Source organism: Paroedura picta, chromosome 2, assembly GCF_049243985.1.
Source record: "Paroedura picta isolate Pp20150507F chromosome 2, Ppicta_v3.0, whole genome shotgun sequence".
In the NCBI taxonomy this organism is placed as follows: Eukaryota; Metazoa; Chordata; class Lepidosauria; order Squamata; family Gekkonidae; genus Paroedura; species Paroedura picta.
The window spans coordinates 57,629,403-57,650,249 of NC_135370.1; the positions used below are offsets into that span (position 1 = coordinate 57,629,403).

Here is a 20,847-nt window from a genome sequence, read left to right on the forward strand (position 1 = left end):
CTTATTAGACTTAGAGCATGTTATGATGCTGGGTGTTCAGGAGGGTTACTGGATTAAAAAGAGCTGGTTCTTATATGCCACTTTTCTCTACCTGAAGGAGTCTCAAAGTGGCCTTCCCATTCCTCTCCCCACAACAGGACACCCTGTGAGGTGGGTGAGGCTGAGAGAGCCCTGATATCACTGCTCGGTCAGAACAGCTTTATCAGTGCTGTGGCGAGCCCAGGTTCACTCAGCTCACCAGCTTAGAAGTTGGCGCTCCTAACCCCGATGCCAAACTGACTCTTAAGGAATTTTGGTAATGCTTTCAATAGTCTTCCATGCTTTTGCGATTTCCATAATTTGTAAAAACTCTTGGCCTGATACTTTGAATTGGAAGATTGACATCTATATTTGTACTGTGCCATAGAGCAATTAATCAGTGCAGCACATCAGTGGTTCTCATCAACTCATACTAATAAGAGTTGTGATCGCAGAATATTTGGACAGGTAAATCAACCATTTGTTTCTGGTCCAAGGTGAAATTTTACCTCTTCCAAAATTCCTTTCTTCTTTATTTGAGTCATTACATTGTCTTTATAGCCATTTATCTGTAGAATCAGCTGAACTTTAATTATTATACCATTATATAGGATTGGCGGGCTTTAAAAATGTACATAACCAGAAAAAGTTGTTTTCCAAAAAATAATGATAAGGTAAAGGTAAAGGTATCCCCTGTGCAAGCACCAAGTCATGTCTGACCCTTGGGGTGATGCCCTCTAGCGTTTTCATGGCAGACTCAATACGGGGTGGTTTGCCAGTGCCTTCCCCAGTCATGACCGTTTACCCCCCAGCAAGCTGGGTACTCATTTTACTGACCTCGGAAGGATGGAAGGCTGAGTCAACCTTGAGCCGGCTGCTGGGATTGAACTCCCAGCCTTATGGGCAAAGCTTTCAGACGGCTGCCTTACCACTCTGCGCCACAAGAGGCTCTTAGGTTCTGACTACAGGTTTGGTATTGGATCAGGGAGGGAGTAGTACTCCAAAATTATTTGGTTCCATTATTCCCTGTGGGGAACTTTCCAGAAGGCTGGAGGGGCTGTTTTATAAACTAATGGTACCAAAAACTGGAGTGGAGTTGGACCTAGGAAATGTCTCCTGTTAAGACTGCATATATGCAAGATTGAACGTCAAAGCTTTAGCAACTCATCCTCTGTATTTTATTGCAGTTGAATGAAATTATCCTGAACCCAACTGAAGGTCACTTCTGGCAGGTGGATCATATAAAGCCAGTTTATAGTGGGGGAGGACAGTGTTCTCTAGAAAACCTTCAGACATTATGTACAGTATGTCACAAAGAGGTGAGTATAAATTGAACGTTATAATAAGATAAATGGGTGAAGCAATCTCACAACCTTTCTTGTGTATTCAATTGCTGTGAGGGAAACTTTGCATTTACCCTATGGCTGTGTACAGCATGAACAGATGGCCCAAATCATTTTAGGATTCTGCTTGAGGAGGCAGGCCATGATTCTTTGGTAGGACATTTGCTTTGGAGGCAGAAGGCTCCAGGCTTAGACCTTGGCATCTCCAATTACAAGGATCTGATCTTTAAGACTTTAGTTGAGGCTGTGAATGGCTGTTACCAGTTAGAGAAATCAATAGTGACCTTCTTGGAGCAAGGGTCTCACACTGTAAAGCAGCCTAGAGTTATAAGATCTCAATTAGAAGAAAAGATACTAAGGAGTAGTTCAAGATTGCTCAAATAGTTAGTGAACTCTAATCTACTTTCCTTTATAAATGGAATAGTTACTTCATGCATTAGGTTACCTCTTGTACAATAATATATAGTAGTAAATAAAACAAGTTTGAGCATTGCTACCTCATTTCCATGCTTAACAGTCCTTTTTTCCTTCTTCTGCAGAGAACAGCAAAACAAGCAAAGGAAAGAAGTCAGCTGAAAAGACACAGTCTAGCTTCAAAATATGGGTCTGACATTACTAGATACTTTGTGAAACTATAGTCAGCCACTGTATATTAAGGGTTGTATACAGTGTGAGCATTTCAATAAAAATCATATACTATAACATGATATTGAACTTCCGTTACAAGGATCATTGTTATTATGTATTAGCAGATGTTTTTATGCATTATTTACATTTAGATGATGCAGATTAATAGTTTAATATAAAGTAGTTAGAGTTCTTAATTTTGTAATCTATGGAATTTGTTTTATTCTTAAATTTGTAGGTACATTAAAACCAACATGCTACTCTTAGCCTAACATGTATCACTTTATTGCTGTAACTATGGGCCATTGCAAACCATGTGCTTGGTATCATCAGATCTTCTGAAGTGGCTATATAAACTATTGACCTGTGAACAATGGAATCACAATTTTAGAGCTATTAACACCACCTCTGCACATTATTTATCCATTCCATGAAATCAGTCTCCAAATGCAGTACAGCTCTGTTGCTTCCATATTCGGACTCCATTTTTACACTTTTCCATTTTGGAGCACAATAGATGTACAACTACTGACAAAAATACAGCAAATTGCATCATTAAAATAATCCTTTACTTATTACATCAATACATACATAAACAAGTACATATTTGCATGGTGACAGTAGGGAAAGGTAAAAGCTATTGGTAGTCCCAAGCCCTTCATGACCGTTTCTACTCACAGTAGCGGGTGCAAGGTACTTAATTTTTGGCCAGGAATTAGAGGCATTTTAAAAGGTACATTATACACAGCTTTAACCTACTGATGCCAGCATCATACAACTAGTGCACTGCATTGTAGATGAGCATAAAACCTGGTGATAGAATCTGCAAGTTGCAAAAGTACTTAAATTGTACACTTGATAGCGATGTAGTTCTATTATAGATTGTTCACTGGTGACAAATGGCCTCCATCAGAAATAATGCAGAGCAGCAGTCCTGTTCCCAACATCCCACCGAAGGTATTTACAAAGCCCTAAGGAATAGCTATAATGAGACAAAGGAGTGAAACTGAAACTATCGTTTTACATTAATGTATTCCATGTGACAAAGATAGTATTCAGCATAGGCATTTAAGAGCCTAGCTTCTGAGGAAGCTAATCACTAATTACAATAAGATTATCCTAATCTCCAAAACTACACTTCCACAGCGAGACAGGGCTGTTATATTCCACCGCAACAAGGTGGAAAATGGAGAATACAACAACATCAGAAGAATGTCGTATCAGATGAGAAGGCACCAGCAAGTCGGAAGTCCTCTTTCGTAAGTACGCTGTACATTCGCTGTGGCAGGGCTTTAGAATACGGGGCAGGCCGAGGGATGACCGTGCGTAAAATCACCTCACGCCCTGCAGGCGATGGAAAATCAGCAACTGATCCTGGATTAAATCGTTTCTCATCTGAGGAGCCAGATCTCTTCAGATCTTCATCAAGTGGCAGCATTACCTAAAAGGAATCCAGAAGTCTCGTTAATGAGGAAAAAGTCGTCATAAAAGTATGTACAGTGGAGAACTCCATGGTAACTGAGACACAATGGCAACACGGCTAAATACTGCAAACCCTACATGTTTACAAATAGCACTACATTTACACATATGCAAGACAAACAACATGCCAGGTATACCAGCATTCACTGGATTTCTAGGGGAAATTATTCATTTTAGAGCCTCTTGTGCTTCTACAAGAAAGGGACCTTATTACCAGTAACTACACAACAGAGCACAGCCTAGACCACTGCCAGCCTTCAACTGCTTTGGCCTCCACTCAAAAACTGTTTAAACATTCAACTTAAAACTGCATTGTCATGCTGAGATTTCAGGAGGAAATTACACCAACTGTAACAGTATGTTTAATTCACCAATCTTTTGGCCAATAGCACAGGAAGTAAATTAACTGAGGCTGGACTTGTAATGCTTTCGAAACCTCCTCAAAACAGTATGTTGTCACTGGCAGTGGTCTCTCCCCATCCTGCGGAGCTTGTTAACCAGAGCCTGGACCTGGGCCCTGACACATGCAAAGTACATGCTGTGGCACTTTCCCATCTGTTGCAAGTGAATTGGGACTATACACTAGACTAGCAGCCAGTGAATGATGGTGAATGGATTTAACTAGTGAGTTCATTTCAGAAAGTAGCTTCATGCCAAAAAACAAACAAACTCCGAAGTGACTGGATAATTAGTTGACACCTGTTTCACAACTGACTATGTCAGACCTGTTTATGCAAGCATTCTATCAGGAAATGATATATGCAAGCAAACGAACAACCATTTTCCACAATGAGTATCAAGAATTTGGGGGAAATTAGGTACTTGGTTATAGGATTTCTGTACTGTGCTTTGCAACCTAAAAAAATCTTGTGTGAATTCAAATGCATCAGCAGCATTTCTAGGCAACAAGAGACATTCCAACTTCAAAAGTTTTTCAGGTTCTGATCATATACCCAGTTTTTCAGCCTCAAGTTTTTTTCAGAACTTACTTTGTTTCAAAACCTGGCACTGAAAGAAAAACCTATTTGAAGTTGGAAAGAATAAATTATTCTAACCATTTGAGTGTGCAAATAAGCAGTACTGGTGAAATCAAGTCATTGTACTAGGCTAGCTATAGCATTCATTTCTGTGCACCTAATATGAAGTTAGGTGGATGACTAGGAAATGAGGGAAAGAGCTAATTACCTCCTCAGAAGATTCAGTCAGCTGGATAAGAAAACACCAGTGATAAAAGATAGAAAAAAGGCAAGTCAGAGATGACTCACATGGGGTTAGACAGGGGTTTCAGAATGCTCTGCTTTAAAAGCAATGTGCCCTGGATTCAAGGAGTATGTTGCTGTCAAGGAAACTATGACACACACTCGGATACCATAACAAATGTAACATACACTGACACACAACTGGTACATGGAAACTGACATCAGCTTGACACATCAAATCAATCCAAGTTTTACCCATTCAGTTTTAAACATGCCTCTCATAAATAAATCCTGCAACTTTAAGATGGACACAGGAGTTCGCCATCTGCAATGACTATGATTATAGGTTTTTAAAAGCTTCAGAATGGCTGAAAATCTTCACAAACCAATTGTTCTGTTTTACACAGAGACACACAAACACACACAATGCTTTTCTTCCCAAAGAGGCCCTCATCAGCTTATTCTCCTCCACTCCATCCTCAAAATGCCGATTCTGTGAGATGGTTAGGATGATAGAGTATGATTGGTGTGAACTCAGCCAGTCAGCTAAGTTTCCCTAACAAAGTAGGAATTCAAGTCTTGGTCTCCCAGATCCTAATCTGGCACTTTAACTATACCACCATCCTGGTTTTCCATACAGCTATAGTTTTTCTAAAAGAAATACAATAATCTTTAGTTGCCGAGGCTCAGATGTTAAGCAAAATCACGCTAGAGCAGTGGTTCTCAACCGGGGGGTCGAACGACAATTTCACAGGGGTGGCAGGGTAGATTGAAATAAAGTGTATGTCTGTCTGAAGCAGCAGAAAAGAGCAAGATTGGCACAGTGGGACAAGAGGCAGAACTGAACTGAGAACCCCCAGAAAAAAAGAACAATTTCTATACAATCATGAACAATGGATCTTCACGCCATTGGTCAGTTTCAGTTTAATTTCTGTGAATGAACACTTGCATAATTTTATGGATGGGGGTCACCACAACATGAAGAACTATATTAAAGGGTCGTGGCATTAGGAAGGTTGAGAACCAGTGCGCCAGAGGAAGGCAAATTCCCTGCCTCCCCCTCCCTTTTACTGTACCCGTCTTTGTCCCCTAAAACTGCACTCTTGCAGGTCAATGAACCCAAAGGAGCAGTGTACAAAGCAAACCAAGAGTGTGAGGTGAAGTACTGAGAATCCCCTCCTCTGCAGATGGAAAAGCTTAGCAGAGCTGCTTCTACTATCTATGGAGCAGCACTTTAAGAACCAAGTCCAAATCTGCATATATGCTACAAAGATACAGCACAGACTGTGGTGTACTATACATATTGCCTCTGTTTGAAAGCCAGGTTGGTGTAATAGTTTCAACGCTAGACTAGATCCAGGGAGGCAGCCGTGTTGGTCTGAAGCAGCAGAACAAAGTGTGAGTCCAACAACAGAGTTTTATTCTGGGTGTAAGTTTTCATGTGCGCTGCATTAAGGAACTGCATACTGTGACTCAGTCTGATTTCTGCCCCAGCATGGCCACTTAGATCTGTTACCCCCCTAAAAGCCATAAACTAAGTTCATTTCAAGGGATTAGCTACAAACTTAGATCTAGAGGAAGTCGTAGTTAGTACAGACTAGATAGAGGTGAAATGAGTCAAACTGCTTATCGCTCTAACAAACTGCTTGTCACTCTAAAAGTGACAAGGGCAAAGAAAGCAAAGGTTACTGGTACCTCTACAAGCTGCAGTGCTATGTTACTTCACACATAATTAAAAACATCAGTCACAATGTAGAATAAGTAATAATGGAAAATCATGCTACCTTTTATGTTTGGAAGCAGAGTTCCATGTCCTATCAACATAAAAACCTAGCCAAATAAAACTGTGTTCCTAACTTAACTTCAGTCCACTGAGCACCACATCCCATGTGGAATTACCCGCACACAGCACCCCTATTGCAGAAAGCATAGGCTTTAATGTAAAGGACAACACGTGGCCGTATAGTGAGGCTTTCCCCTTCCTGCTACAGCTCCTCACTTAAGATGCCAAGTAATCTCTGGAGCATGTAATTCGGCATGAGAGGCTAAAGGGAGGATAGGGGAAACCCTTGGTTTCAAGCACAAAGCCAACTCATATTCAGCTTGTGCAAAGGTCATCTTAGATTCAAGCCATGGGGGCAAGCTGCTTGAAAAACTAGAGGCCTGCAGCCATAAAGTGCCTGGTTATTTAAGATCATTCATTTATCTTTCTCTCTTCTGCAGTTCACAGCCATGTGCAGTTCTCTGCTCTTCCCATTCTGCCACTCTTTCCTCAATTACTCCTGATCTCTTCTCAATCACTTTTTCTAGGATGTCCCTGCTTCATAAGTCTTTCCTCTCTTTTTCCCCAAACCTGCTCTGAGATCTCAGCAGCTGGTTCAATAACAAAAGATCCTGAGCTGTCTATGCACACTACAACAGCCCTGAATCTACTCTTTAAAACTATGACAAAAAAAATAATGAGCACTACAATTCACTTGATTTTGTTCTGGATGCCAGGGACCATATCACTTCATGTGAATCAACCAACTAACCACTCATACTGTTAATCAACATGCCTGAATTTTTACAGTCATACCAACTACAACTCTGGTGAATGGAATACGGATCAATAATGTATGCTTTGTAAATACTGAGTTACCCAATACAACCAGATGTCCTTATGTTGGAAGCACTTTTCAAACATATAAGTATCCTTCTCACTATGACCTCTTTACATCAGAGATGTAAAAAACTTTGGCTTACCTTCTGTGCATTCACAAAAAGTCTATGAATTATAGTACCAGCAGGCCCTCTTCCAGCACCAATCACTGATACCTCTGGCTGATCCAAAAAGCTGTTTACAAAACTGACAGGATAAAGGAAAAGAAAGCCAATGAAAGATATAATACTTCCTTTTAAAAATGCTTGGCTCTGTAAAATTAAAATCTTTTCAAAAGGGTATAAATATTGCTAGTAGCTCTAAAGGCACTAGTCACATAAATCAGACTAGCTAAATGAAGGCAAACTCATGCATGCGTATATGAGACTTCTCATCCTTCAATTCTTTTGTGAACAAATGTCAGGTAAAGACACCATCTTTGAAATAATTTGAAGTTTCTTTGGTGTTCACCAATTCAGGCCATTCACATACAACTGCAGTCATTAGATCTTGAATGTGCATGGACCAGCTAGTCTAAATTTGGCCACCATCCTTATGTGTACCAGTGGTGGCCAACAATTATCAAGCAATGTGTGCTAAAACTTCCTAATCTGTTTCCTATTTACATTCTTTGCATATTTACCAGCTACAACTCAGCACTGGCTGAATGGCATTTCTTTATTCTTTAAAACAGGACTAATGCATACCTAATTCCTGATCCTAATTCCTATGGTGGGAAAGGATACAAGACACATGACTGGATGTCCAGTGGATGCCCAACCTTAGAGATACAAATAATTATGTAACATATATTTCTGAAATTACATTTCAGGGACAGAACAAGGTGGAAGAAGAGAAAGATGGCTTCTGAAGGAATTCCAAAAGCACAGCAACTACCACATTTGCATACTGATTTCCCCAAGCAAAGAATACAAGATCACTCACTTTTCTAGATCATTGCGTTCTTCCTCTTGATCACATTTATCTATCCCAAACTTTGCTTTCAGCGATCTTGCCTGGGCAATAGTGGCCTCCACATTTGTAATCTCAGCAATAATCTCCTATGTTCAAGGGACAAAATTTTTTTATATACTGCTTTATTCTTTGCTTTTTATTAGGTCCCCAAGCTAAACATTAAGAAAAAACTGCTTACTTCTAATTTTTTGTCTTCTGGGTTTGGAAACCGGAGACCTTTACTGGCATGGATGATTATCAGTTTAATTATCTTCTTTACTGAAGTAATATCTTCCAGTGATTCTGTTAGATGAACATGAATCAAGTGTATTGAAGTCACAGTTTTCTCTTTAGTCCAAATACACTTCACACAGTTTATTGAGAGTTATTTACCTTCTTCTTTTACCTTGAGTACAGCTGCGTGAAGAATACAAGACAGGAGGTGCCGTGCAAGATCTGCTGGTTTCTGAACTGCAAAATAGTGTAGAACCTGAAGATGCAGGAAAAGCATTACATGACCACAATAATTCTTGCATGAATAGCCAATCAGCTTGATTCTGCACAGCATAACCCAACATTTCCCTGCTTATTTTAAATACTGCACGTAAAAAATGTATGGCAACTGAAATACAAAAAGAAAACCCTGCAGTAACAGCCATCTATATTTATATTTGATTGATGGTCATAATGAGAACTCCATTTACATAGGATAAACTATTTTGTAGAGATTCTGCATGATCTTTGTGCTAAAGAGGTTTTGGACTTGGTGGGACTTCAAATTCTAAATCTGCAACAGCAGAAGTCAAATGACATAAAAGTGCTACATTCCTACCAACTAAACAACTCTGCAGATATTGTTGCAGAAGTATGAATTCATCAGCCAGCCACCCTTGAAAAATTGCTGCAAGAACAATGACAAATGTAAGAGCACAAAGCTAATGATGGGCCTAGAGGGGAGGGGAAGGGGAGGGCCCCCAGATGGGCATGTACACAGCTATGCTTCCCAGCCATAGTCTGCATGACCATGCCACTTCTGGGATTTCTTGGAGGCTGAAGAATGTTTCAAGGGTTTCTCAGCAGTAAGAAAGTTGAGAAAGGCTGATCTACATAGACAAGAGTACATAATTTATTCATTCATCCATTAATTCAATTTATATACCACCTCTCACTATTTTAGTGCTAACAGATTTCAAACTTCACACTGGACAAACAGCTGTCTCTTTACCTTCTCTGCCTCTCTAGTATCATCAAAGAGTCGTCTCTGCCTTCTTGCTGGAATGGGCTTTGCTGTCTCCCATGCTTCAACCCACATGTTACTTGGAATCTTCATTCGGGCACTCAGTTCGCCTTTAATAACGACATTTCCTTTTTCATCCACGGTTTCCTCTTCAATGTAATCCCGAGGCGAATACCATCTCACAAAATCTTCCAGACAACAACCAGGGTTGGCAGCCTTGGAGAGAAAAGAAGTACAGTATTTGCTGGCGTACAAGACTACTTTTCCCCCCTGAAAAACATGCCTCCAAGTGGGGGGGTCGTCTTATACACCGGGTGCACTTCAGTTGGGATAGATATAGCTGCCCATAGTGGCCCATAGTACTGTATTGTAATGTAACAAATTCTATATTTTGAGTGGAAATGTTGGGGGGTCGTCTTATACGCCCAGTTGTCTTATACGCTGGCAAATATGGTAAACAGTTTTTTCCCCCACCATGCATCTTCCCAATCAAACGCTGGTATAACAGGACTGACTTTTATTATTTGACATTTTAAAACATTATTGTTTCTCAGCTACCTGCAATTCTGTTTTTTTATTCTTTTAGTTGACTAAATACTATGAATGAGTTTAACTAGTTGAGAGCAATTAGTGATTATTTCAGACCTCCTGTTTAGCTTACAATTTTTCAACAAAGGAAGAGAAAGAGGAAGAGGGAAGAGTCGCCTAAAACTCAACCCCTCCAAAAGAAGAAGAGTTGGTTCTTATATGCCACTTTTCCCTGCCCGAAGGAGGCTCAAAGCAGCTTACAATCTTTCCCATTCCTCTCCCCACAACAGACACCCTGTGGGGTGGGTGAGGCTGAGAGCGCTGATATCACTGCTTGGTCAGAACAGTTTTATCAGTGTCATGGCGAGCCCAAGGTCACCCAGCTGGTTGCATGTGGGGGAGCGCAGATTCAAACCCGGCATGCCAGATTAGAAGTCCGCACTCCTAACCACTACACCAAACGAGGGTCCTGTGACTGGGAAGAAGAGGGCAGGATTAGGAAGCGTGATTACCCTGCCTGGACAGGGTGCAACTGACATCTGCAGCCTTGGCCAGGAATTTGGGTGTGATCTTTGATGCCTCATTATCTATGAAGGCTCAGATCACAAAGGTAGCCCAAATGGCGTTTTTTCATCTGCGCCAGGCATGGCTCCTAGTGCCCTACTTGTCCTTGAAACACCTTGCCACAGTGATCCATGCAACAGTCACTTCCAGGTTAGATTTCTGTAACTCGCTCTATGCGGGCCCACCCTTGTCCATGACAGCTGGTCCAGCCACTGCTGAGGCAATTGCATGGTTGCCAGTCTGTTTCTGGATCAAGTTCAAAATTTTGCTTTGGACCTTTAAGGCTTGGGTCCTGTTATTAATTCCAATATTCATATTATTAAGACAGAACCGTGGAATTTGTAAGTCAGTATTTACCTTGAAGGATTCCATATCAGACAGCAAACAAGCACTCTGCATGCGAGCTCGAAGATGAGCTCCTTCTGCTGATGTTCCCAGTTTAGCCAAAACTTCAGACTGTTCTTCTAACAGATCTTCTGTCATCGGAGCTGGTTCCTACACAGTACAAACACAGAAGATTGTAAAGGGATCTCCCTTGGCTTCTCTCAATGGGGTACATACTGCCAAAAAGAACTTGCAATCAAATGTATTCCCCCTGATTCACAACTTAAATCTGACCAAAATAAAAAATAGTTTTCCTGTTCATTTTGAAATGTACATCTGTCAGTGTACTGGCACAAGCAACTCATCTGCAGCACCACCTTCCCCTCCTCCTGAAATCCAGCTATAAAATCAATGACAGAGCTTACTCTGACCCATGTGGCCACAGTCAGAGGACTCAGTAAGGGTTTATTTTTTAAAATATATATATTATTAATTTACAACTCTATCACTAGAATCTGAATGAGTAAACATAAGGACAAATTGGTTAAAACAAGAAACCACAAAACTGATACGTATACAGAGATAGTTCTTAACAATGGTCCTGATGCAATTTGATGACACCATGCAGAAATTTAGCTACTTTTTGTATTATTTCTGTATTGGAATTATCTAAAAGAAAGGAAACTTTTAAAAGGTCAGGAAATCCCCACTTATTCACCAAAATAGGGTTCAAATATTTTATATGGATACTTGTATAAGAAGGACAATAAAAAAGATGTGCAGGACAGTTTCATAATTATTGGTTTTACATGGACAATATCTATCTGAATGTGGCATCTTTTGGTATCTCCCTAAAAGAATGGCTGAGAGTACAGCATTGGATCTGGCCAGAGAGAAGGTTCTCCATTGGTTTGGTGTTAGGAGATGGCATAAATAAAGGGCTATCTGGCCTACTTTAGGTAAGAACCCCAGATTCAAGGGGGAGCAGGTTTAATGACTGAAGCATTTAAGAGTAATGGCAAAAAACAGGTTTTCATGATCAACAGTATGATCTGATGGAGTCAAGAATCCCTCTTATTAGGCAGGAACATTTAACATGTCCAAAATAAAGGATTTATAGCCATCATCAACTGTGTCTATTTCCCTAGGCCTTTGGCAAAGCTGACATTCTTGGAAAAACACAGAAGCTTCCAGAATAGTGACCTGACTCCCCTCCCTCCCTCCCATTGGCTGCAGCAATAAAAGCTTATCAGTAGAGATGTGTGATCACTGTGTGATCAGGTCATATGCAGACCAACAAAACTACCTGTGACTTCAGCATGGAAGAACCTTTAGTCTCTAGTTGCTGACATGGTCCCAAATGTACAGTGTTACAGGCTGCACAATGTTAAATGGTTCCCAGAGCATGGTTGGAGAGCACATGGTACTGCAAAGCCTTGCTGAAGCTAAGTAGTTGTATTCTGAGTGCCTGGATACAAGATGTCCAGGAAATCCCATGTAAGCCACTTGAGTTCCAAGGTGGAAAACAGGACCGGATATAACCAACAGGCAATCAGGGTCAGGTTTTAGGAAAGAGCATTTTACATAGAGGTTAAGCTTCTCAGGCATCTGAGTTAGTCTGCTGCAACCAAAACAAAGAATCTTGGGGATATCTTAACTAATAAATGTATTGTGACTAAATTTAGGGGATGGGGCAGAACATACATCCTCAGTCACAAAAATAACATAGTGGCAGCTTCACACAATTCTAACTATGGAGAAAAATTGGTCCATAGCATTTCCAAACCCACTGATTTCAGGAAGACCTATTTAAGCATTTGTTTTCTTCTCACCTGTAAAAATCAATGGGCATTAAAGTGCTTAACTTTAACTGAATCATACTATTGTATTCCTAGCCCTGTCTTCTAGACAAAGTTACACATCTTTGAGCAACTATGAAAATACAGGAGGGTTCATAGCAGAGATGTATTGTTTCATGTATTGTTGATTAGTTTAATGTAAACCGCCCTGAACCTTCGGGGAGGGCGGTATATAAATCTAAAATAAATATAAATAAATAAAAATAATCTATGCAATTGTTTCACCAATGTCCTCTACACATCACCACATTTCAGATATATATCAAAACATTCATGACAAAAACCTGCCCTCAATACCTAAAAATTATTCATATGTTGTCCTCCTTACAGTTGCTCACCTAATCATCTTCTACATAGATCAGCTTTCAAGCTACTGCCTAACCTGTGTTATCGGAACATAGAGAGGTTCCTCAAGATGAAGCAAAATCAAGTTGCCATGCTGATGTAGACGACCTTCTGGCTTTAAGGGCAAAGTCTCTTTGCTGCCTTCTTTTTTCAAATTGTCTTGTCCGTTTCCTTTCAGTTCTTCCGTATCACTTAGGCATTCAAAAAATTCTTCCTCACTATCGCTCCATGATTCCCAGGACTTCCCAGCCTCTCCCTTCTCCTTATCACTCTCCACTCTGCCAGGGTCACCAGATGAACGGTCAGAACTATTTGATTTTTTCCCCTCATCTCTCGCTTTCTTTCTTTCAATGCAGCAATTTAACATCTAGAACAGAAAGCACAAATTATATTAATCTCCAACAGCAGCCTTTCCATTTATCCTGCAAAACAGGACAGATAAGAGACAGCAACCAGAGGGATTAAAGCACACAAAGTATGACTTTTCCATCACCTCAGACAATATCAGTGTGGAAAAGCTGCTTCATTAACTGCCACTCTCTAGCAATTTGATATGCTATCCAAAAAGGTCAGTAAGTTCTTGAACCACTTTTTACTATTCCTGAAGCAACATGTATGGAGCAATACACACTATTTTTTTTAAGAACACAATTAAAATGGCATTATTTTGTATAGCACTTATCTTGTAATAGGTACCTGAAGTTTCTGGTGCAGTAAACAACATCTCAGATCGGGAGCACCACTGGCTAACCTAACAAGAAGTTACATTTAGATTACTTCAGCAAATATCAGAATGTTTCAAATTAATAATTTCTGAAAGGCTGACAGTCACATCGTAATGTACTTTTTCAGAAGCAGAGAAACCTACATAAGAAAGCTATAGCCAATTACATGCCAAAATATAGCAAATCACTCAATATCTGCCTGCAAATACTTAAAAGGTGTAGTGCAAGTACTTAAATCACTGCCTCTAGTGCTTGACTGGAAATGGGATGCTTGTGGGCGAGGCTAAGCTTCTCAGGCTGACTTTCTTCACAGGCTATTGAGAAATTTTGGAGGTCTCTGGAGAAAGGGTGGAATAGAAGTCTATCAAATGCATCATTCCTACTAACTGATGTGGGACCAAGGCTGCAGCAAGAAGGCCATTGAAGTCGCACCAGAATTTTGCCTTTTGCTCATTTTTAACGGGTATCACCTATGGCTGCCCATTTGCTGTTTATAACCTCCCCAACACTAATACAAACTCACCCTGGAATGAAGTAGTTATTCTCCCATCTGTAACGCATTTCCAGGACAAATTCCTGCCAAAGATGTGCAACTCCTTTGACTCCACCATGGTAGAAGTTGATCATACAAAGACAAAGGGCCAGTTTGTAAGTAAGGCTATCCAAAGGAGCAGATTTGAATTGGATGTAGAGATTCTAGAAAACACACACAAAATGGAAGAGAAGGGATCAAGGATAAGACCGGGGGGGGGGGGGGATTCAAAGAACTCATATGCAGGAACAGGCAGCAGAATTCTGTAATAACTGGTGGATAATTCAGTTTTACCTAGAATTTTAAAAATAGAATAAACATAGCTATTCGATTTTTAAAATGTATTGAGAAATAATAGACACAATAGGTTTTCAGGTTAAAAATCACCCTTTTATTTCCAATGGTTTAAAACGTGTGTGTGTGTGTGTGTGTTGAAGTTCCAACCAGATCCCTGTTTCTATGGTTTTTAAAAAAAATAAAAGTCATTAAAATCTATGTTTCTTACATACAGTTTGAACTTACATAGTCTTCACTGTCCGGAGGAGGGAGGCTTCCTGTTGAAGTACTGGTTCTGGCGTCAGATCCATCTGCTGATTTTTCAGCAGCATCAGGGAATAAGTACTTCAGGGGAAAAATACATAACTGTCAACTTTCAAATGTTTTTCGGACAACTAGGCAGTTTGGCAATATTAGTTGCTGCGACCACTGTTTTAAAGACAGGATATTCATAACTCTGATATTACTTGGCTTAACAAGACACCGAGGAGTTCAAGCTGTCACAGAGGGCATGTTTGCTCCAAGCCCTGCCGCCACCAACCTTCTCGACATTCTGCAAGAGCCTGAATTGGACCTCCTGCCTAATATCACAGTGGCAGGCTGTATTCCATTTTAGTCCCCGTTTGCCTTACTCTTTTTACCTTGCCACAGCCACGCAAATATCTTGCTGTCCTACCCCTCCCTTTGTAACCTAATTATTGCTTTTTGTTTCTATTAAGACAAACACCATCAAGACTTTTCTCTGAGCCAGGACACACACTAAATGCCTTAGAGCAAGTATTTTCTTATTGCTCCCTTTGCACCATGGGAGCCAGAGTTTTGTACTCTGGTCCAAGTCCTCATTCTGCCATGAAAACTTGCTGGGTGACCTCAGACCAGCCACATACTCTCAGTCTAACCTACTTCACAGGGTTGTTGTGAGGACAGAATGGAGATGAGAATGATATAAGCCACTTGGGTCCCAAATGAGGAGAAAGGCAGGGTGTAAAGTAAACATATAAATAAAATGTATAGGTAATATGCCTTATAATGTAAAGGTTCAAGATAAATCACTGTAACAGAAAAAATAAACCAATAAAAACAGGAAAACCAAGCAAACTCGCACTAGCTACTGCAGTTAAATTAGCAAGAAGCCATACTCATCCTTTAAAACAGGTTTAGGGAAACAACGGCCATTTTACCTCTTCAGCAAGCATGTCAGACATACTGATTTTACAAGCAAGATACATCCTAAACACTAACAAAGTACACTGAACACACTAGATCTTTAAAAATTTCAGAACCCTCACTACAGCAATAACATCAGAGAAACACAGCAGCTACTTAATATCAAAAGTTATAGCCGAACATGGCTATTTTGTGTGTGCATTTCTTCAAATAAAGGCTAAAACAGGGGTAGTCAAACTGCGGCCCTCCAGATGTCCATGGACTACAATTCCCAGGAGCCCCCTGCCAGCGAATGCTGGCAGGGGGCTCCTGGGAATTGTAGTCCATGGACATCTGGAGGGCCGCAGTTTGACTACCCCTGGGCTAAAACAAGCACTTTTCATCTATTGCCACCAATAATAACCATTCCTTTGGTTTGAGTAAGAATGCAAATTCAGTTAGAAACCAGCATCATGAAATGCAACATAGTACAGTTTACTCACCAAGAGAATAGTATTGAGGACTTCATTTTTCAATGGTGATTCATCTACACCCCTGTGCTTACGAATCTTTTTCTTTGCAGTGTGAACCATGTTTGTCACTGACAATTTATGGATTGGTACTGGTGTTGGTTCCGTGAGCTTTGACAAAGCATGGCTTATATCAGCAACTTCTATAAAATACCAGAGTTGAACTTATAAATTTTTCTGTGATTTGCACTGCTGTTATCAGTATCTTATCTACATAAACTGTCTCAAGCCATTCTTAGCAAGACAGACACAACATACAAGAAAACTGCTTTGCTAAATCAAATCAAGTCTGCCATCTACTGCCTAATCCAAGTGTGCCATCTACTGCCTAATCTACTTTGGCCTTTGCTGGGTAAGGGTACTCTCAAGCAATTTGTCATAAAATAGAAAATCAGTATTAGAAGTGGTTAAAAAATGGGGGGAAATATTACATAGTCAGATAAATTATTTGCGATCTGGCAAAATAAAATAGGTAATGTAGTAAAGGGGGAGAATGACAGCGTATAAAGAGAATCATCCTGAGAAAGTGGGGAGGGAATGTATACCAGCAATCTGTTCCATCAAGCCTCCAGGTTCAGTAATGATAAAGAAGCAAGACCAAGAAACTTAGCATATAAAATAGCTTATACCTTTTCCTTCTTCTTCAAATGCTGATTTTCCAAGAATCTCATCAGTTGATTCCTTGCGACGACACAGCTTGAAAAATTCAGTGACAAAGTCACCTGTGAAAGGAAATAGGTCATCATCCAAATGTACACCAAAATCCTGAATATTAGCTTCCCAATGGTTTACTCCATATACCCAGCATTAATCTTGCTATCCCCACTGATGCAAGTGAAGTAGACAGTCACCAGGGACAGGTGATGTTTCCTCTGTGGAAGGCCATCCCTCAAGAAGCAAGCCTGGCATCCATTTTATTAGTCTTCCCGTAAATTAAAACTGTGAAGGGACATTGTACAGATGGTATCAAAGAATTTTTGCAGAATCCAAAAAAAGGTGTCTTAAAAACAATACATCACTTCCGGGGGTCCTCAAAGCCTGAAAACATATTTCAGGGGCTCCTTCATGGTCAAAAGGTTGAAAAGGGCTGCTTTAAGGTTAATGACTGTAGGTCTTAATCCAGGCCAAACTGGCTGCTATTTAGGGCAGTGACGTACCTCTTCCTAAAGAAATACTGTTCTTATCCCTCTCCTGGTTACAGTGGAAGCTGCAACTGTTACTTGAATGACTTCCAGAGTAGCTCCCATTGCCACAGGATGCTATGCTATTTGCTGATCTTAGTACCAACATATAGCCCTTGCCACAAAGCCTATGAAGAGTTTGTCTGTATCTCAAGAGAATTTTGGGGTGCACTGTTCAGTGCCTGGGAGCATTCTGGGTAACAACTATCACATCTCTTATATGACGCCCTTCTTATTAATGGGCCTCCAGTTTTAAATTGTGTATTTCTGCTAACGCAACCTGCCAGCATTTTCAGAGGGTGAGACATGCAAGTTACTCTTAGTGAGGGATGGGGCAGGACCACTAGTTAGAAGCAGACAGTCTCTGTCTCCTCCCTCCCACTCAGCTTCAGTCAGTAGAAAACAGAAAGAGGAAAAGTAGAGAAATATAGTTGAGAATTAAATCTGAGGGTTTCTTCTCAGAAGTGGAATAAAAGGTAACTTGAAATCGATTATGCCTCCTACTTCCTCTGCAGGCAGATCTATCTTTTTTTTTAATAGTCCGATATCCAGCTCAGGAATGAGCCACAGCTGAATCGCAACCTTAGAAATCTTAATAGATTAGTCTTTAGACATATTTATTTTTGAAAAAGTTATCAGTCTCTGAAAAATATTTTTAACTATAGCAAACATCTTCCACAGATATTTGATTCAAACTACCATTGCTTAAAATATTTCAAAATAAGTTCTGTTGGTTGCTTACTCAATAAACACTGTGGATTATCTGCTTTGCGGACTCTCACAGACCACTGAGGAGCTTGCATGGGATCCAAGTCTCTAGAACAACAAAAACTACTATTACTTATGACTGTGCTTCAGCAAGATACAAATTTGAAGGAAGTACCTTTATAACTTTCAGTCCAATCCTCAGCATGCATTGCTGTAGAATTATTTTAACTTGATTCATCATCCCTTACTCCGTCCTTACACTCTCTTCCCTAATCTGTTTAGCTCTACAGTTGCTGTAAAGGGTATTCTGTCTAGATAAATTCTGGCTGCAACCAAGTCTCAGCAGGAGATCTCAGCACTTCCTCAACAATGTGCCTAAACAATGACTGATGTAATTGTCTTCTAATAAACTTGAGCTATTTAGGTCTTAAGTACTTTCCTGACATTATTCTCTCCCACGTGCACTCTGCACCTTTCCCTTTTCCAGTTGGCTGTTACAATGCCACAATTAGGATAAGCAAAAAACAATAACAGTGCAGGGGGCTCTCAATGAAATTTATACGCAGTAGGCAAAAGATCGCCCTACTTTGCCCAATGCAAAATCAAACTGTAGAGCTCAAGGCAAAAGAACAACTCTGAAACATACATCTGAGATTTTTTAAGACTGCCAAAGCCAAAGACAAGTAAATGTACTTACGAATAAACATCATTGTCCACAATTATACCCTCTGTTAGATGAGGCCAAGTAGTTGCTAATTGGAGTTCACTGAAATATCCAAAAAGTATACATTGAATAGAGTTACAGAAACTTCTATACAGCCACAAATTAGAAATTACTACTAAATACATTTGCCATTTACATACAGACATATGTATCATTTATACGGCCTTCATTTTGACAGGAAAATATGTTCTAAAATGAAGAACATTATATTAACACAGAATTTTTTCCATGCAACAGTACATAATTTTTCATTATTCCATATTTTGATCTATTTGATAGCAGAAAAAAAGAACAGTAGAAACAGGTTCTTAAACTATACTTTCACTTACATCCCCTTAGCTGTGTACACGCCCATCCAAGGCCCCCTTTCCCACCCCCTCCAGGCCCATCATTGGCTATTTTGGGAAGGGTAGGTAGATTAACATGGCCATATCGCTAATAAATGTTTAACAAATTAATTACATACATATAATTACCTCTCATCCATTCAAGAAACCCTTCCAGAGCCATCAAGAAACCCCAAGGTTTCATGTAAACTTGGTTGAGAAAGTCTGCTGTATATGGTCATGTCAACCCACACCTCTCCTCCCAAAGCCAATGATGGGCCTGGAGGAGGTGGGAACAGGGGGTGGGTGTGTACACAGCTATGCTTCCAACCATATTCTGTACCATCACATTACTTCTGTGATATTCTCGAAGCCTGAAGAATGTTTCAGGGGTTTTCAAAGATAAAAAAGTGAGCCAAAAAAGATGCAAGGAAACATTTAAAAGTTTAGATCATTCCCTACCAGGATGCAAAAGCAATCCCATTGGAGTATTTGACCTGAATATTTAAATAACTCCAAGTTTTACCTGATAGGATCCTCACAGGCACCAAATGGTAACTTTCCAAATTCTAGGCCTCCGACTTCTCCTCCAACCAAAGCATCTATATCTATAGACAAAGCAACATTATGTGAAAAGCAGCAAACAACTGCTTGGTAGTTTAGTTCACTACCAAATACAATATTTCCCACCTACAAATGGAAAGCAGGTAAAGTTACATACTTAAAACAATGCTTGAACCAAAATAACACTGCTGCGCTTGCTGCATTTAAGAAACTGTTTGCACATCTTGTGCTTCAACTCTTCAACACCATGCCAGCTAAAGAGTGGACTGGATCATAATGCTGCACTTGAACAAAGGCCCACACTTGCCAGTACAGGTGCCAGAAAACCACATACAGTGGGCATATTGGGCCAACCTTGCTTTTCTAGCTAATACTCGTTGATGACAGCTAGAAGCTGTAGTGTGTGCTACTGCAGTGGTCCCCAACCTTTCTGAGGTTGGGTACCGGCAGGGCATTGGGGCGCGGCCCGTGGCCCGCGCGGGCCACGCCCCCGCATCGGCCCCCGCATCGGGCTGCGCCCGCAAGCCGCACCTGCAAGCCGCGCTCGCACATCGGGCCACGCCCCCCCATCGGGCCGCGCCCTGCCCCGCAAGCCGCGCCCGCACATCGGGCAGCGCCCGCACGGGCGCGGCCCGGCCCTGATTCCCTCTCCCTGCCCTCCCGCAGTAAGAAGCTTCCCGGGCCGCAAGCTTGCGGCCTGGGAAGTTTTTTACTGCGGGGTGTTACGCATGGCAGGATCCCTGCCTTATGACAGGCACACTGTCTTTTATAACCAATGGCACCACACACTAGTCTAGGCTTAAGCTAAAGCCAAGACAACACTGCTAGGGTCGGCCAAGCCAGGCCAGACTCCATCTCTGCCTTAGGTTTGGAATGACAGCCTTTGCCTGACCCAGAGGTGCCTCTGGACTCAAGCTCGCATCAGTTCCCCCCCCCCATTGTATTTCTAAGCGAGTGGACTGGCTTCTTCCTGTTTGCCTAAGGGCTCCTAGGAAAATCCTTTGTCTTGCAACA

General features: G+C 40.8%; 2 protein-coding genes across 8 annotated transcripts in view; one reads left to right on the forward strand and one right to left on the reverse strand.

Annotated features, from left to right (window-relative positions):
* Positions 1–2,254, forward strand: part of ZRANB3 (zinc finger RANBP2-type containing 3) — a 56,645-nt gene extending 54,391 nt beyond the window's left edge. For all 4 annotated transcript variants that reach the window (XM_077320221.1, XM_077320217.1, XM_077320220.1 and 1 more), the window contains exons 20-21: positions 1,206–1,337; positions 1,901–2,254. In XM_077320221.1, coding sequence (XP_077176336.1) covers positions 1,206–1,337; positions 1,901–1,999 — 231 coding nt within the window. In that variant the 3' untranslated portion in view covers positions 2,000–2,254. The remainder of the gene's footprint in view (positions 1–1,205; positions 1,338–1,900) is intronic.
* A 281-nt stretch (positions 2,255–2,535) lies between these two features.
* RAB3GAP1 (RAB3 GTPase activating protein catalytic subunit 1) overlaps positions 2,536–20,847 on the reverse strand; it is a 35,134-nt gene continuing 16,822 nt past the window's right edge. For 2 of the 4 annotated variants that reach the window (XM_077320222.1, XM_077320224.1), the window contains 16 exons: positions 19,796–19,877; positions 18,917–18,985; positions 18,254–18,327; positions 16,960–17,052; positions 16,304–16,473; positions 14,901–14,999; positions 14,370–14,542; positions 13,818–13,872; positions 13,159–13,488; positions 10,951–11,088; positions 9,490–9,717; positions 8,658–8,754; positions 8,464–8,567; positions 8,256–8,371; positions 7,415–7,517; positions 2,536–3,429 (listed from right to left, as the gene is read on the reverse strand). In XM_077320222.1, coding sequence (XP_077176337.1) covers positions 3,193–3,429; positions 7,415–7,517; positions 8,256–8,371; positions 8,464–8,567; positions 8,658–8,754; positions 9,490–9,717; positions 10,951–11,088; positions 13,159–13,488; positions 13,818–13,872; positions 14,370–14,542; positions 14,901–14,999; positions 16,304–16,473; positions 16,960–17,052; positions 18,254–18,327; positions 18,917–18,985; positions 19,796–19,877 — 2,168 coding nt within the window. In that variant the 3' untranslated portion in view covers positions 2,536–3,192. Of the gene's footprint in view, positions 3,430–7,414; positions 7,518–8,255; positions 8,372–8,463; positions 8,568–8,657; positions 8,755–9,489; positions 9,718–10,950; positions 11,089–13,158; positions 13,489–13,817; positions 13,873–14,369; positions 14,543–14,900; positions 15,000–16,303; positions 16,474–16,959; positions 17,053–18,253; positions 18,328–18,916; positions 18,986–19,795; positions 19,878–20,847 lie in introns of those variants that run through there. The other 2 variants (XM_077320223.1, XR_013228148.1) reach the window with 2 other exon arrangements.